Raw genomic sequence first — 18469 nt, 5'->3', positions numbered from 1 at the left:
GCTTTTCTGCTCTACATACATCTTATTCATTGGCTTCATCTGTAGATCACTTCCTCAAGTATGGTTAGTAAGGTCCCTGTGGGTTAAAATTATCTTTCTCTTCTTAAAAATAAAAAAAATAAAAGTTCTGTCGGGTTAACGGGGCATAGACCTTTATTTTGGTGTCAGGAAGGGTTCATTCTTACCAATGCTACTGCTACGACATAGGACAGACTGCATCAGTAAGCCTAACTAATCCTTCCTTGTAGCCAAGTCCTTTGCCATGTCACTTTCCGATGTCCGCTTACTTTGAGACTGGGCTTGACCACGTGACTTGCTCTGGCCTGAAGAGTAAGGAGGACGTGTCGGTGTGTCAGTTCGGAGCCTCAAGGGATCATGCATGTTTGTGCTTCTCTCGTCCTTCTCTTTTCCTGTGATGAGGACATGCCTGGGACAACCTGCTGGTCCCAAGAGGAGGAGGAGAGATGCACGGAGCAGAGCTACCTCCAAACACGTGAGTAAGTCTGCCAAACAGCCCACTAATGGCATAGAAAGCAACGGACCCTCGGTATGCAGACTCATGAAACATAATAAATGATCATTGTTTTAAGTTTCTGAATTGGGATGGGTATAAGGCAGCAATAGGTAATTGATACAAGTTTACCCTGCCTGAAAATACTGACTGCTAATTCTTATATTTCCTTGAAATCTTAAAGGCAAAAATGAAAAAGTTGGAATTTTTTTAGTGACATGGTTTTAATGCGACTATATTGCTAAAGGTAGTATATATAAATGTCCCTTGCCAGCCAAAGAACAAAAGATAAATAGCTAATCAATTTGATTTAGTGAGCACCTACCACGTGCTCATGATGGAAATTTCTGAAAGATATAAAAATCATAGTTTCTAATATCAAAGAACTTATAATTCTGCTGAAGGAAAGGAAATAAAATGGGGGATAGTTAGAGTATAAGGCAGTAATTGAGTGCCAAAACTTCAAGCTTCTGGTTAAACATAGTGCTTTGATCATGTGTTTATCTCTGCATCTTCACAAAACCCCAAAAGAATAAGAGAGGAATACCTGCAGACATGAGATGTGGATGCAGTTTTGGAAGCTAGAAAGTGAATGGATGATACCTGCAAAGAGTGGGAAGGCTGTAAGTTAAGCTGGAGGGAGAGGTGTCTACTGGGGCAAACCAGGAAGGATCTGGTATTGGGGGCACCAGGTACCACTGAACGCAGGGATGAAGGATAAGACTGAACAGGACTGACAGTCTTTACAAGAAGGAGTTACACTCCCATTCCCCCTCCTCATCTTCTCTCTGCCCGGAAACTAATCCTCACGGATGCCTGCTGAAAATGACATGAGGTGCTGTGCTAAGCGGGAAGGTCCCTTTCCCTGTAGGTGGAAATGGAGTAAGACAGAGGAGGCAACCTCCTTCAACTTTTTTTAGCTGTTTATTCTGGTACTTAATTCCATCTCCCTAAATAAGATGCTTCAATGGCCATCTCTTGATATTTTTTTCATGGTAGACATTATCTATTGATTTACTACAAAGGAAGGTCAGGATTTAATGAACTCTTCTTTGCTCTTGACAATAGATAATATCTAAAACATAAAGGTTAGAAGTGGCACCCCAAACTTTCAAAAACCGTAATGTGTCATGTGTCAGAAGAAACTATGAAATAGATAAATAAAGAGCCACACTGAGCAACAGGGAGGGACAGGTCATCTTAGGGAGTCAGGCCAGAAAAACTCTAGAATCCTTGGCTTTCATTCCTTTGTCTCCTGTTCATGGGAGAAAACACTATTTCATTTGTAAAACTAGGAACATGAATTACTTTAATGAAAATAAAATGAATAAATAAAACTGATAATAGTAGTACCCCGTAGGTCTGGATGGTGGTCAAAGGAAGTTTTTGCCATTAATATACTGTTTGAAATTTTACAGCGAAATCTTATTCTTATGTGATTTGTATAATTAAAAATAAAATACACACATAAAAATTAAAAAAAATAAAAATAAGCAAACTAGAATCAAGGTCTTGGATTCCAAGGCACTATTCAACAAAATAAATAATTTGGAAGCATCTACACTTCTCAGGTGGAGCTATAACTGGTAATTATGTAAGTCATTCATTATTACAAGTAAGGTATTGTGTTGTGGATTTTATAAACATAAACCTACTCATTTAATACTCATGATCTTATAAAGCAGGTAGTACTATTAGCTCCATTTTACAGATGTGGAAACGGGCTTGGAGAACTTAAGACACTTGCCCAAGTTTACACAGCTAGTAGATATCAAAGCCATGATGGGAACTAAATCTCTCTTCCTCTAGAGCTTAAGAGCTTGACACCGTGTCCAGAGGGGACCTGCTTTCCTTCTGCAAGTCTGAAATGATAGGTTTACATTAGAAAAAATAACTTTGAAATTCACCGGAGAATACCATTTTAGCAAGGGGAAAATAAATCCCCAATCCCTTGTGGCTCCTGCGGAGATGGTTCCGGAGAACAAGAGGCAACCTTCCTCCATGCTGGAGCCACGGTGAGATATGATCGGTGGTCACATTGTGCCCCTTGAAACCACTGGGCTCATCTCCATCCCAAGGAGCCCTGGGCCTTCCCTAGCCAGCATCCTTGTCTCCTGTGGTGACTATCTCCCCTAACATCTTATAGTCCTATACTTGCATTCTTCACCCTGCTCGGGAGCTTATTAACTTGTCATGTAGTGACTTGCTCAGCTCATCTTTGGCACATAATGCCAGTGATCCTTCCAAGATTATGGTTTCCAAATGACAGAGACTTATTCTGCACGGTACCTAGCACAATGCCTGCCACCTGCTGAAAGATGCTTAGTAAATTAATGATAACAAACAGAACATTAATGAGCTGCTTTAATGACAAGTCCAGGGAGGGCTCTAGGACACATCAGCAGACCCTCCCTGAGGAAGCTACCAATTAGAGAGACACAGTATTAGAGAGTTCCTTTAAAGTTAAAAAAATAATAATAACAAAGACTTGGGTGAGGCCACGAGCCTCAGAAGTAAAATGGCTAATTAAACTCATGCATCTGTACCTGCATTTGAGGGTTCACGTCGCCAACACCACCTTACATAGGAAAAATTGGGAAAACAGACCATTTAAATCACTAAAAAAGAGTCAAGAGATGGGCTTTCCACAAAATAATAACACTCCCCTAATGTGGTGACCTATTTCCTAAGGGCACTGTGCAGTCCAGTTCACCTTCTAGCTGTCTACCACTTCAATTCATGTGTTAGCATGAGGTGTGAGTCCCATGAAAAGTATTATAAAGAAGAGTAATACCAGGCTCAGGGAGTTTCTATTCCATTAAGATCTTCAAGATACATGCTCTTTGAGGGTGGTCAAGGTACCGTGGTGCAGTCAGAAGGAGAGGGAGCCTGCAAGCATCGACTGCAGTGGGGGGCGGGGGGAGAGAGGGACAAGGAGGGGAGATGGGGACAAGCCCTCTCAAAGCTCATTCTGTTGTTGACTGTTCTGTGAAAACCTGGTAGCCAGTGCTCCCGCAGCCTGCTCCCACTGCTTGGGCATGTCCCTGGCAATGTCATGCTCTAATTGACCCACTGGTCACTGACCTTGGCAGAGCTCATTTACAGTGGCAGCTGCGACGGCCTCTTAAAGTAGAAAAACCTGTCCAGCATTCCATTCTCTCAGATGAAATCTAAAAGGAGTGCTCGTCAGCACGTTGCATTTTTCCCCCCTTTTTGGAAGGGAATGGCATTTAGAGGTAAGTCTTGCAAAATCCCAGTCCCAGTATGCTGAGTTGGTATCCTGATGGTCACCCCAACCCTTAAAGTGTATGTTATGACGGAGAAGTACATGTCAACCATCAGATTTTTTTTAATGATTTTATTTCTAAGTAACCTCCACACCCAACGTGGGGCTGGAACCCACAACCCTGAGATCAAGAATCGCATGCTCCACCAGCTGAGCCAGCCAGGCGCCCCAGCAGTTAGATTTTAATATAAAGGAGAAGGCTGGGTGTCTCGTACACCTAAATTACTATTAATTATATGCAAACACCAGCTCTAAGCATATCGTTTAGAGCAGAAGGTAGTAAATCAACAGTCATCTTAGTAGCTAATGCTTTCAAGGTGTGCGAGGAGAGAAAGGACAGAATGATGTACTCGCTAAAGAGGGACGGGGGAGCAGGGAAAGCTTTGTTAAAGCTTTAAAGCATCAGGGACCCAGCTACAGGAATAAGAGACAAAATTTAAGAGTGGTCAAGCTTGTTCATTATAGATCCATTCAGAATATCCTTCTATTTAAAAAGTAGGTAATTGAAACATGTCGTCAATTTTCCCAACGGAGAATACTTTTAAAACAATGCAGAGTAGTGAAAGTCCTTATGCTCCAAACATAAGGTGTGCCTGTTTTTGAGTCTCAGAATAATCTGCCAGCCTTCCAATTTAATTATGACCGAGATTCAAGTCAACTGTTGAATGTTCTAGAGATACACTCTCTGTAAATTCCAGCTGGAAGCGAGTGGAAAGACTCCAAATCCCTTAAAAATATGCCATGGAGTAGAAAGAACAAGTAGTCAAAAAACAGAAAAAAGAAATGAAATTCTTTTGAAAGATTATTTTTTTCCAGTTTGACCTCAAAAGAATATAATCAGATATATGGCTTACTCTGTTTACTTATAATCTGTCATGTAAGACTTTCTAAAACCTGCCCTATCTTTCCTGAAAATCAAAACCAAAATCCACTCTTTTTACAGTGCAGGGAAAACAGAGGGCTTTATTCAAATAGAGACATGCAGACATCTTGAGATATTCTAATTTTATCCCTTTCACTTAGGAAAAGCCATCGAATCAGAGTTTCCAACTCTAAATACTAGTAATACATTAATACTAATTAAGATGCACAGTATTATCATTAAAATTCAGATTCTATCTTTGAGGAGAGCCCAGAGATTATTAGAGCATCTAGAGGCCTTTTATAACATCAGGTGATGTTACCCTTTAGAAAAAATAAGAGGGAACAAGTTTCGAAAGAGTCGGCTGACTGCCCACACGGGCCCCTCTCCGCTTTACGTTTTATTATTCTGAAGTTTGTCAACTTTTGTCTTCCCAGTAAATGTCTAAAGCAGGTCGATAAAGCATACGGAACATTCGCGGAGTTCTAAATCAGCGTTCTTTCAAAATAAGGTTCATTTGCAGAGAAAGTTTTCCGGGACAAGAAGTCACCATGAACTATTCATCAGTCACGGAGGGTGCCAACCTGCAGCTCCTCTGTCCCTCTCGACAAGTGTGAACACGTGAGGCACAGCAGAGCTCGGCTCCCCGGTCTAACCTGTCCTGGGGAGGAAGGCAAACGCCAGCTCCCTGGAGGTCCCGGTAAACGGCGGCGGGCAGAGTGCTTGGAAGGGACGGTACAGAGCACACCTGCCTTACGTGGAATTATGCGCTAGCCTGTTCTCCCGAAATCAAAGTAAGTTACAATCTCTTATCTTAAAGGGCCCAGTATCAAAAGAAGCAGCATGAACTGACACAGTCTGCTGGTTTCAGTGGAGTAGCCCGCAAGACTGTGCCGGGCCGCCTCTGAAGTTGGGGTGCTGTCTGCCAGTTCCTGGGATGCTGAGCAGGATAGGCTGGCCCCCTCCTGAAGCCAGCCTATCTAGGGAGCAAACTCCCACAAAACACAACTATCAGGGAAGCATTCGAGGGATGAGGGACGCGTCCAAACGCAAAGCACCTGCATACCCCATGCAGGGGCACAAAAACTACATCCCAAGGAGGAAAGAATTCATCTCAGAGCTATGTTAACAGAGAAGTATTGTCATGGAAATGGGGTATAAAAGAAAAAGAGAGCACAGGAGCAGAAATGGGATCACAGGGTTCACTCACAGTCACTGAAGACACTTTTTAAAGTGCTCCAACAGACCAATCTAAATTTAATTAATTTAGTTTTTAAAAAGATTTTATTTGAGAGGGAGAGAGAGAAACAGCATGGGGGGAGGGGCAGAGGGAGAGGAAGAAGCAGACTCCCCGCTGAGCAGGGAGCCCGATGTGGGGCTCGATCCCAGGACTCTGGGATCATGACCTGAGCCGAAGGCAGACCCTTGACCAACTGAGCCACCCAGGCGCTCCTAATTTAATTTAATTTAGCTGGATTCCCACTACAAAACCGTCCTGTTGATTTTAAAACCCCATTAATGATATCTTTAAATATGTTGCTATCGAAGATACATATTTTATACAAAAAATATGTGCATAGAGTATTAACGTATTATAATAAGCATAAAACTATTTCAACTACCGGAAATGCCCCCGCACTCTCCCCATCTTTAAAGACATGGTCTACCCCAGGCAGCACGGTTTACAAAATGAACAAACAAACCTTGGTTGTCTTCAACCATGTGATGAGGCTCCATGAACTCAGTCTGTTCCCAGGTCATTAACTAAACACACAAATCTTAGAGCTAAGATTTCAGCTTTTCTTCACCAGGTGGCTGGGCACCCATGGAAGGACTGCATCCACTCCTCAAAGGGAAGTCTTGGGGCCTGGCTTTCCTCCCAGGAGTTCGTGGGCTGAGCTGGACTCCAGAGAGGGGTGTGCCACCCAGAGGGTGTGCCCCAGCCAACTCAGGAAGAACGAGAAGTTTCCTGCATGATTCTACCTCCTTCCTCGTGTACAGAGTCTTCACCCGCTTCTCTCCACTCTGTCTCCTACCGATTCTGAAGACCACTCTTAAGAACACACCAGTTCATTGACATCACACCTACAGAATATCATCCTTTCTGGGAAGCCGCCATTAAAACACGCCCAGAATGTTCCTCGGATTTTCCTCCATTCTGCACAATCCAGAATCCAGATTTTGGTCCTGTCATTTCACAATAACTCAAACACATGAGGCAAAAAAGAAGAGATTGATCTTCCCAAGCCTTCTGCTTCCTTTTTTCACTTAATGAATTATTGTCTCACCAGATGGGCACTTACTGCTTTTTTGAAAACAAGGATTTAACAAAAATACTATAACTCTGAGCAGGTTCCTTTTACTATCAGCCCGACTAGTCCTCATGGCTTTGGATGTGGTTCCCTGACAAAACACTGGTCTGAGGCAAGCCGTGGACTTTGAGCCCGTTTATATTAGGTACAGGCTGTCTGAAAACAATGACCTCATCCGGAAAGGCTCAGGAAAGAGGCATTTTTCCCCTTTGGTCAGGAATGCCCTGATGCTGGGTTGGATTACCCGCCACCCACAGTCCGGCGTTTCTCCCAGTGATTTTTGAACACCAGGGCTTTTTGCAAATTGGAAACATTACGAAGATACAGTTTAAATGGGAAAAGACACTTAGGACAAAGATCCCCAGCCTCAGATACATTTACTGGCCAAGCAGTCGGAGGAAACCGGCATAAATTGTTTTAAGTGTGAGGGTAAATAATTTAATTCCTGTAATTAAGACACAAGCACCAGCCCCCATTCTGAGATATTAATTTAATATAAAGCCCATAACCTACCCACTGGAAGGAAAGACTGCATGATCACACTGTTTCAATATCAAGTTTGATTAATTGCACCTCCCTGGCTTACTCTCTTCCTTGTCTAGGTGGCTTTTTTTGTTTTGTTTTGAAATGGCTCTGGGGACAGCCATACTCCTGGATTACCCCATCCGCCCTCCTCCTAGCCCAGGCCACCGCCTGGAACTTTGTGCCTCTGATAACGTCCTCCTAACTTGGCCGAAGCACCAGGCGCCAGACAAAGGATCCCAACTGGACCACTCATTGATAAAATGCTTGGCACCTGCAGAACTGTCTTATGTCAGCTGCTGCCAAAAGGCCAGTCACGTTGACTGAAATCTTCTGCTTACGCCTAATGCCTAACATTCTCATGACAGTGATTTCATGCTTTACCCTAATGTTTTTCCGTTAGTGTCTCGGGAGTCTTACCGAACGATGGAATAGAAGCCTTTCCCAACTGCGGCTTTTTATTCTCATTAGCCTCATTTCAAATGTAATGCAAGCTAGTTTTTCCTACTCCCTGGAAATCTCAGATTATAATTCCTAGCGGATTTGACATGAAAGGAAGAAACCCTGTGTGGTGCTGCCGCTATTTCCTGGAGCTAACCCAGGACTCTAGTGAAAAGCAGCTTGCATGGGTTCCTTGCCTTTCATAAGGCAGGACTGCCGGGGGTCGAGGGCAAGCCGATATTGAAACTTGGACTTTGTGAGCAGGCAGCCAGTAAGTAGCTCCTTCCAAGCCACGACCCCCCAGATTTGCCTTCTGTTAGTTGAAGCATGAATACTTTGGTGATTTATTAGACTCCACAAACCAATTGCTCAAAAAACTGTTTAAAACATACAAACATGGGGCGCCTGGGTGGCTCAGTTGGTTAAGCGACTGCCTTCGGCTCAGGTCATGATCCTGGAGTCCCGGGATCGAGTCCCGCGTCGGGCTCCCTGCTCGGCAGGGAGTCTGCTTCTCCCTCTGACCCTCCCCCCTCTCATGCTCTATCTCATTCTCTCTCTCAAATAAATAAATAAAAAAAATTTAAAAAAAAAAAAAGAAAACATACGAACATTTTCTAATCACATGGCAATGGTACTTCTGCAAGGTCATTTAAAATCAGAGATACTGGAGTACCTGGGAGGCTCAGTCGGTTAAGCGTCCGACTCTTGATTTCAGCTCAAGTCATGATTTCAGAGTCAGGAGATGGAGCCCTAAGTCGGCTCTGTGCAGGGTTTGGAGCCTGCTTAAGAATCTCTCTCTCCCTCTCCCTCTGTCCCTCCTATCCCCAACCCGCGTGCCTGCTCTCGTTCTCAAAAAAAAAAAAAATCCAGAGACACTGCTGTGTGTTCTTTGCCTTACATAACCCAATCATCTAGGAACCCTGGAACACAAGTCTCTCCCTCAGAACCCTTTGGAACTCTTCCCAGTAAAGCAATTGTCAGTCAGCAATTTCAATGAATAAAAATGCTTTAATTTGCATATTCACCTATATTTGAGAAATACTGGCTTAAGCATTGTTAGACAGGTTTCTTAACCATGGACTTCTCAGGGACATTAACATGCACGTGTTTCTTGTGACTCTGTAAGAGAAGAATAAGATAAGAAGCATTTCCTAAATTTATTTGGTCAGAGAACCCTAACCCCAGCACAAATAGTAACTTAGCACAAACTCCTGCTCAGGGGAAGGAGAATACTAGACGGGATTTTTGACATAATTCACTTCGTAGTGTCAGAGATGAAACATCTTAAAGCCAGAGGAAGTTCGGGACTTGCCCAAGGCTGCACACAATGCAGAAGTGGGTCAGTTCTGCCTGGCAACGTCTGGTTCTGCTGTTCGGGGGGCTTCGGTGGGCCACAGCGCCCGGCTCTATCTGCAGGGACGGTATGGTCCCCAGAGATGCTGCACGTTCTTAGGCAAACAGCACATCTTAAAACAGATTAGGTTGAGACCTGGCCTAGGAGATGAGGCCTACCATAATGCGATTTACGACAGAGCTGAGAGAGAGAAATAGCAGGTGTCAGTAACAAAACATGCCCCGGGGCCCTGGCCTCACCTTTCAAAGTCAGCAGAAGAGAAAGAAACCTAAAGCAAATTGAATTCCATAAGAAAAATGATTCCCTTGGGAAAGATGAAAACGACATTTCTTAAAAGGTCGTATTCAATAAGGAAGAAGACCCTTCCAGACCTTAACTGGAAAGGTAAAAAGCAAAGAACTGATTTGTCATTCCCTTTGAACTTATGTTCTGTTGAGACTTCGTTATAAGTCCAGGTGGTTGGCACCAATCCAAGCTCAGTTGTGACTCCATTGGAAGGATCAACTGTAAGAGCTGGAAGAATTTGGAGTTCACCACGCTCTTAAACACAAAGCGCTCTTGATGGTGGCTGAATCTAGAAGGGTCTTTATAGCACCCAGGTATTGCTGTGCTAGCAGACCTAGTTTCTGGTGGATCCCAGGTAATTATTTTTATGACTGGAAATGAAATTTTATCGACTTTACTAAGATAATATCAATGCCTATTACGTATGGTCACGTCTATCAGCTTCATGAACTGCAAACAGAACAGCCTCATCACTATTCATAGCCCACCTGTACTGAGCATTCACTCTCTGCAGGCATTGAACAAAGATTCCCTCGCTGATCTCTTATAACCCTCTGAGGCACGCACCATTATGATCTCCATCTTAAAGATGAGGCAACTGAAGTAGAGAGAAGTTAAAGAAATCGCCCAAGATCACTCCCCATGTGAGAGATACAGCTGTGGCTTGGGCCCAAGCAGTGAGAATCAGAGGCCATGCCCGGGAAGCTAAAACTTACCCAAGACATTAAAACAGCTCAGGGAGAATCATTATATCAGAGAAAATGCCAAAGCCATCTCCACACCTGAAATTATGATGAGTTGATGCAAAACATGAGTTTTGCAGTATAAGAGTTATCGCATACCCAAAAACTGCTAATGCTTTTATAATTTTTTTTTAAATGTTTTTATTTTTATTTATTCATGAAAGTCAGAGAGAGAGAGGCAGAGGCAGAGGGAGAAGCAGGCTCCCCGCTGAGCAGGGAGCCCGATGCGGGACTCGATCCCAGAACCCTGGGATCATGACCTGAGCCGAAGGCAGACGCTTAACCATCTGAGCCACCCAGGCGCCCCACTGCTAATGCTTTTTTGCAAAAAGTCTAAAATACTGAAAACTGTGTGTGCATGGAGGGGGGTGGGGAGAAGCACTTATTATTGATGGTAAAGAATTATTTTTTCTGAGTCATTTTGTTTTCATGAGATTCTTCTGAATTAATCTCATTCACAAAGAGACCCAGCCATTGGCTAGCGCTGGTCTGCACTAAGGCGGTGATGAGGGGAGAACCATCATGGCAGACTGCTCCCCCTGCCTCATGCCCATTGTACAGGGCAGTGTTCCATGTTCGGGTGGGAGTTGCCAACCAACACTTACTAGACCAGGGAGAGGCAGAAGACCCAAGTTCTTGACCTGGCTCTAGCTCACCAGTGATCCTAGGCAAATTGCCAAGCTGTCTTCTAAATCTATAAAATGGGCCACTAACACCTGCTCTGTCTACATCAGAAGAGCTGAGAGATAACAAAACTCACCCGTATTTTCTGTCAGCTTTTTCTCCTCTCCTCTTCTCTTTCTCTCCCCCTCCCTCCTTTCTTTCTCTTTCTGTTTCTTTTTATTTTCTCTTTATTTTTTTTTTCGGCCAGTGTTTGTCAAAAAGGATTTGAGATGAAATCTCCAGCACACAGAAACTGGATTCCCCACAGCAATCTTAGAAGTTAAGTACTTAGAAGAAGGGTGTTATTAATCCCTCTTTAATAGATGAGGAAATGAAGGCTAGAGAGAAAGCAACTTTTCTCAAGGTCACAGCTCGCAGGAAGAGGAGCGGAGACTCAAACTCAGTTCTGTGTCGTATTCACCATGTTATAGTGAGGTGTGATACGATGACTCCGTGTGAACATCTTCAAGCCTTCTCCCTGTTGTCCTGCTGACAGAATCCACAATTACCAGTTAACCAATATCTAAGACGTTATTCATGCAAACCTTTTCAAACAAAGAGGGAAGAAGTAGAAACAGAATGTACTTAGTGGTTGCCATCAGAAGCCTTTTGCATCCCCCCACCCCCATAGCTAAGGAGTTGAAAGCAGTGGACTTGTTACCTCCTCACTCCCTTATCCACTTTATCTGCTTTGACTCTCGCTCCCACCTGCCTTCGCTGGGCTATGGGGGATTAAAAGGCATTCTGTATTCCCTGCAAAAACAACAAGCATTTCTCTTCAGTGACTCATTTGACACAAATAAGCTGTAGGAACGGGGGGATTCCAATCTTCCTGTGCTTTTGAAAAAGCGGTGAGGATAAAGTCTACAAGGAAGAAAATGACTGCAGAATGAGGAGATTTCTACCTCACTTTCATTGTAAGAGGATCAAATGTTAGGTTAAATCATAATGATTTACTAGAGTCTGGATTTTTATGATTTCTACATTAATTACCATTTGGCTCACAAGGGATAGATGACCACAGCAACTGCGAAGTACTGCACACATAGCTTCACCCCTAGAGAATGGAGGATATTTATTACTGTGTTAGAAACAAGAGGGCTGCATTTTGGATGGAATTTTTTGTTGTTGGGAGGATAGGAAAACAGAATAAACACCTAGAAGACCCACACCTGCCCCAGCAATGTTACTACATCATTCCATCTCGCCTATATACCTTTTGCCACGTGTACCTCTACCAAGCTGGTCCACCACCTCTTTGGAAGCGGCATTCAGAGTTAGTGGGAAGAGAAAATATGGCGCATTTCAAGGAGGACGAGAATGGTCCCTTAAACCATCGACTCAGATTCAACTTCCCAGCTCACTTTGGGGGACTTTAAGTTTAACATTCTGTATGACCCTGCCTAATTAACAGTTTACTGACAGTAAAACATTCACACTTAGTCTCTACTGTAAGCAACCATTTACTTATGGTCATATGCAAACCAATTATTCCAAAGACTTTCCTATTGACTTTTGAAAATCTTAATGGTTTGTCTCTGCCTGCTTTCCACTTTGATTTGACGATCCAAAGGGAGTTGGACTAGTTTGTAACTACATGTATCACAACTTTATACATTTAATAAAAAAATCAAAACAAAAATCTTTCTACCCTGTTCCAAATTCAAGAGGATAAGTCGAGTTTAAGGGATTTTAATGATACAACAAAAACAAGAACATGCATTAAGACTTTCAAAATAAGTCAACCTGAGGATGTCTTGCTAAACATTTTTAGGCTTCCTAAAAACCAACCACTGGGGTCAAGGACAAAATCGCCTCTAGCAGTCAAGTTATCTCTTGCAAACGGAACCTCCAGATACTCTGTGTTCCATTCCTTTGAGCACAAAGACATGGAGGGTGTGGAAGCTGGTGGGGGTAGAGGGTGGGGGCTTTAGATCATCTAGTCTGGGTGTTTTGAAGCTCATATACAGAGTAATCAGGCTTTTCAGGGACTGGGGGTGAAGGGTTGATTCTGGTTTCCACCCCAACTTCCACCAAAGAAACTGTGGCTCATCTGCTTCCTTTTCTAAGCTTCCAGATGAACCTTTATTTGAAGAAAGGGTTCCATAGCTAAAAATGAAACATACTCTTCCAAAAATTCCCATCCTGTCTGATCTTTTCATTTTACAAAGGAGGAAAAGGAAGGCCAGTGAGTTACTGACTAGTCCGGGGTCCCAGGATGAGTGAGCAGCCAAGGCAGGGTTATACCAGCCACGGGCTCTGAGCAGTGCACTCCAGTGCACACACTTTCCCCAAACTGCCAAGTACACAGTCCCCAACAAACAGGTCCCCTGTCCTTGTCCTTGAGCGCGCTCAGGACTACGCACTGCGGCTCTTACCAGAACTGCCCACAGCCCTACAGTGCAGGCTTGCAGTTGTTGTGGTGGTCTGATTCTTGTTCTTATTCTTATCTTTATCCTTCTTATTTTTGCATTTTTAGAGTACTAGATAGGGGCAGCACGGTAGCGAGAGTCCTGCCAATGGAAGGTGAAAAATGAAACTTTCTGAAGTTTTATGTCAATCAATAGAAAATAATATTTGGTTGCTAAAGTTGAATTTATACTCAAATTAGGTTGGAAGCAGGATGTGTCCTGCTTGCTGTGGCCTTCATTCTCAATGTTTGGTTGCTTAACAAAGCACAGCTGAGCTTTCAGTGTGGGGTCTAGCCCCAGGTGCCCTCCACGATTCCAAGCCTCTGCAGTTCATCTGGGACCGCATTCCAGATACCACAGTCACCGGGCCCAGGAGGGTGAGCGCTGCATTTTGTAAAACATGATGAGACCAAAGTGGAAGTAACAAAAACTGATAAATTAGAGTGAACTATTCCAGCTATCCCTGGGGTCTCTGATTTACACAGGGTTCCTTTTAATAACTCCTAAAATGATCCTGGTTGCTATCCCCTAGGTGAGCGGTCTGAGCAAGTTATTTTATCTATATGTGTCTCAGTTTTCTCACCTATAAGATGGGGATAATTATAGCACCTACTTTATGGGGTGTTGTGAGAATTTAAGGAAACAGTTCCTGGTACATAGTAACCTTTATATAAACACTAGTTATCAGTTATTCTTCTTATTAAAAAAACAAAAAAACAACATTTAAGTACTAGACAGAGAGACCAGGGACAGGAAAGTAGCAAGAGACCTGCCAATTTAAAATGAGAAATGAGGGGTGCCTGGGTGACTCAGTCAGTTGGGTGTCTGCCTTTGGCTCAGGTCATGATCTCGGGGTCCTGGGACCAAGCCCCACATTGGGTTCCCTGCTCAGAGGGGAGTCTGCTTCTCCCTCTTCCTCTCCCTCTGCTCCTCTCCACCCTCACTTGTGATTTCTCTCTCTCTCTGGCAAATAAATAAATGAAATCTTCAAAAAATAAAAATAAGATAAAATGAGAAATGAAAACAAAATTGTTCTGAAGTTTAATGTAAATCAACAGATAATAACCATTGGTTGATAATAGTGGAATTTACAAATCCGGATCCTGGTCAGCCTCAGCGTCTATTCTAGGGTCTTGCTGCTCCAAGCCCACCTGGGGCAGCAACATCGCCATCACCTGGGAACTCCTTGGAACTGCAAAACCTCTGCGCCCACCCCCACTCCCACCTACCAAATCAGGATCTGCCTTGTAACAAGGTCTCTAGGCAATTTCCATGCCTATAAAAGCTGGAGAAAGGCTGCTTTATGGCATATACTGAGATTTCCCCTTTTGTAGGGGAAAGAAATGAGACCTCATTCTTTTTTTTTTTTTTTTAAGATTTTATTTATTTTTGCGAGAGAGCGAGTGAGCAAGGGCATGAGCACACTAGCAGGAGTGGGGGAGGGGGAGGGCGAGGGGCAGAGGGAAAAGCAGGCTGAGCAGGGAGCCTGATGTGGGACTCAATCCCAGGACGCTGGGATCATGACCTGAGCCAAAGACAGACGCTTCATCGACTGAGCCACCCAGGCGCCTGGAATAAGACCTCATTCTATAGTTCTTCTCCACACATTATCCTAAGTCCTACACCCCTTTCCATTAGCCCTCAGGTTACGTAGTTTCACTAACGTGAGTCTTAAGGCAGATGCTCCTTTTATGGGACAGAATTATAGTTCAGGAGGACATCCGAAGCCACAAAGTCACCTCTTGTTAGTAATGTCAAAGATTTAAAAATGTCATCATCATGATCAACCATCAAAGGGCTAACATTTATCGAGCTCTTAAAATATGCAAGGATCAATGCAAGGTTAACACTTTCCAGATGTCTCACTGTGTACTCACAATACCCTTTCAAGTAGGCATTACTATCCCCATTTTACAGAGGAGGGAACAGAGGCTCAGGGAGGCAACATCACTTTCTCAAAGCCAAGCTGAAAAAGGGCCTTCGGAAGTCCACTCTCTTATTACAAACTAATGCCTACAACATCCAAATTATTTCTGTGAAATGGGGAATAGTGATTATCTCCCTTTGGGAGGAAAACTGAGTCCACAGAATGACAGAACTATCTAGAATCAACCACCTGAGACTCAGGTCAGAACTCGGTCTGTCAGGGTTCAAGTTTTTCAAATTAAAGAATTCTGGGGACACCTGAGTGGCTCAGTGGGTTAAGCGTCTGCCTTCGGCTCAGGTCATGATCCCAGGGTCCTGGGATCGAGCCCTGCGTCGGACTCCCTGCTCAGCGGGGAGTCCGCTTCTCTTTCTCCCTCTGCCTGCCGCTCCCCCTGCTTGTGCTTTCTCTCTCTGTCAAATAAAATACATAAAATCTTAAAAAAAAAAAAAAAAAAAGAATTCTGCTGCCAGAAATGCTAGCGATAGGGGCACCTAGGTGGCGCAGTAGGTTAAGCATCCGACTCTTTGTTTCGGCTCAGGGCATGATCTCAGGGTCATGTGATCGAGCCCCACATTGGGCTCTGCACTGGGCATGGAGCCTGCTTGAGAGTCCCTCTTTCTCTCTCCCTGTGCCCCCCTCCCCCCGCTCTCAAAAAACAAAAAAAGAAAGAAAGAAAGAAATGCCAATGATAATGCTTTGAACAAAGAGCTGGAGAGGAAAATCTCATATGCTTTCCATTCATGAAGCTTTGCACAACCAAACCAAGGGGCTTCAAATTTTAATCTCAGCGGTCAAGAGCTCACTGGGGTGTCAGATTCTTCGGCAAAACCAGAACATCCAGATTTTTACTGCCATCCCCCCTGTAGCAGCCGGTCCTCATCAGCACATCGCAGCGAACATCCCACGCAATTATTCTCACACACCTGTGAAATTCTCCCAGTTACAGCCTCTCTGATTTCCCTCGTGACATCTAGATCCATGTTTGACAGCAAATAGTTCAGAACTCAGCAAGATTAGTCACCGTCTCTCCTTGATAGCACCAGCATCCTAAAGTCAAAGATGCAGGTTTTAGAATCAAGAGGTTGGGGCTACTTGCCCAGGCCCCAGAGAATGCCTTCCATTCTCATCCCTGAGGGCAGCAGGGAAAGAATCAGAATTTGTTGGCTTAAGATTCTGTATTAGTTTGTGAGGGCTGCCACAACAAAATACCACAGACCGGGGTGCTTAAGCAACAGAAATTTCTTTTCTCCCGGTTCTGGAGGCCAGAAGTCCAAGATCAAGGTGTTGGCTGGCAGGTTTGGCTCCAGAGGCCTCTCTCCTTGGCTTGCAGATGCCCACCTGCTCACTCTGTCCTCACGTGGTCGTCCTTCTGTGCCTGTATGTGTCTGCTGTCTCTTCCTGTGTGTCCAAATATCCTCCTCTTGCAAGGACACCAGTCACACGAGATTAGGGCCCACCCTAATGATCTCATTTTAACTTAATTACCTCTTAAATTAAAGACCCAATTTCCAAAAACAGTCACATTCTGAGGGACTGGGGGCTAGGGCTTCAACATGTGAATTTTGGGAGGACACAATTCAACCTGTAACACGTGCTGACTGGATCTTGTCATTCATCATCACTAAGTGCTAGTGCTAAGTGGACTCATCCAGTCTGGTTTCACTAAGAACAAGAACTCCTAATAATCTGAATCTCGCAGGCCCACGACTCAGGGCAACCTGAGGAGGAAGGAGGCGAATGGGGTTCCAGGTCAGACCTTGGCTTTTCCGGTCTGTGCTATCAGAGATGAGCAACTCTCCGCCTCACTGTCCACCAAGACAGCCTGTCTTCTTCCCCACCCCGACTCATGCACTTCTGTAAGGTCACTCGGAGGTGGGTTTTTAAAAAAAATTTAAGTGCCACTTATAAAACAGTCTGAGTCAGAGATGAACGGCTGCTAAGAGGTACGAGCTGGAATGAAGAGCTGCAATCTGGCGGCCCGCAAAGCGTCTGGGGCCTGGGGGCAAACGCTCCCGAGTGTGGGGCGGATGGGTCCTATGGAGCCAGCCCTGGGCTTCCCAGACAGTTGTCCCGTACAGCAGGACAGCCAGGAGGCAAGAGCCAGCCCTGGCAAATGTCAGCGAGTAGGAGGGAAGCACAGCAACACAGAGTGAGCGTGTCAGGAGGTTTTGGCTTCACACGAGTGTGTGCAAATGGCTTCTAACGATGGGCTGGACGTGATGTGTTCATGGGCACCTAAACCATGAGGTCACAGGAACAGAGCCAGATGAAAGTGAGAGAGTGGCACATTACTATGAAAGAGAAACCCCACACGCATCATTCAATCTAATAAACCTCCTTCATTTAGATTGCCCTACATTTCAATTTTAGGAATTCGGCTATCCTCATCATCATCATCTTTACATCATTAATGTTTTAATGTTTAAACCTGGTTCTCAAAGCCTATTCATATGAATATAAAATTCTATAATCTCCCTTAGGGTTTTAAAAGGTCATTTTGCCATTTTGCTTGGTATGTAAGTGATTAAAGTAAAAATTATTTTAGATCCATATACTAAATGTATTAATGATTATATCTTAGAGACTTCTTGTACATGCAGACCAACATAACTATCATGGGAAATTATACCACCAAGGAAACAAAAGAAAAAATAAATCCCCCAAATAGAAATTTCCTTATTAGTTCATTAACGCAGATGAAGAAACAACTAAGAATTACTAGATATTTAAGGAAAACAACCAGCACAAAGTGGGACCAAGACAAAAATACAAACACAGGATTCTAGAGAAAACATAATTCATGCAACAGAAGAGGACCTAAACACAAACTCAAATTCAGTTCATATCCTTTAAGGTATTTGAGAACGCATTGTACCCATGAAATAAAAATGAGAAAAAAATTAAAGGAGCCAGAGAAAAACAGAGTTTTTGGAAATTAAAAATCATTATTAGGGGTGCCTGGGTGGCTCAGTCACTTAAGCGTCTGACTCTTGATTTCAACTCAGGTCTTGATCTCAGGGATGTGAGGCCAGTGTGGAGCCTACTTAAAATAAATAAATAAAAATAAAAATCATTATGAAAATAAAAAGAAATTCAACAGACAGGCTAGGAAAAAATGTCAAGACCTCCAACAAGGTAGAGCAAAATAAAAA

At 43.7% G+C, this 18469-nt stretch overlaps 1 protein-coding gene across 2 annotated transcripts in view; it reads right to left on the bottom strand.

Moving 5' to 3' along the window:
- Nucleotides 1-18469, bottom strand: part of ABLIM1 (actin binding LIM protein 1) — a 284673-nt gene that overhangs the window by 198786 nt on the left and 67418 nt on the right. Inside the window, exon 1 of one of the 2 annotated variants that reach the window (XM_081823450.1) lies at nucleotides 6363-7485. The exons of the other annotated variant lie outside the window; for it this stretch is intronic. Coding sequence (XP_081679576.1) covers nucleotides 6363-6420 — 58 coding nt within the window. The 5' untranslated portion in view covers nucleotides 6421-7485. Of the gene's footprint in view, nucleotides 1-6362; nucleotides 7486-18469 lie in introns of those variants that run through there. 2 annotated transcript variants of the gene reach the window in all.

This window comes from Leptonychotes weddellii, chromosome 6 (assembly GCF_054177405.1).
Source record: "Leptonychotes weddellii isolate Sample4059 chromosome 6, ASM5417740v2, whole genome shotgun sequence".
Taxonomy (NCBI): Eukaryota; Metazoa; Chordata; class Mammalia; order Carnivora; family Phocidae; genus Leptonychotes; species Leptonychotes weddellii.
This window is presented reverse-complemented; position numbering and strand designations above follow the sequence as displayed.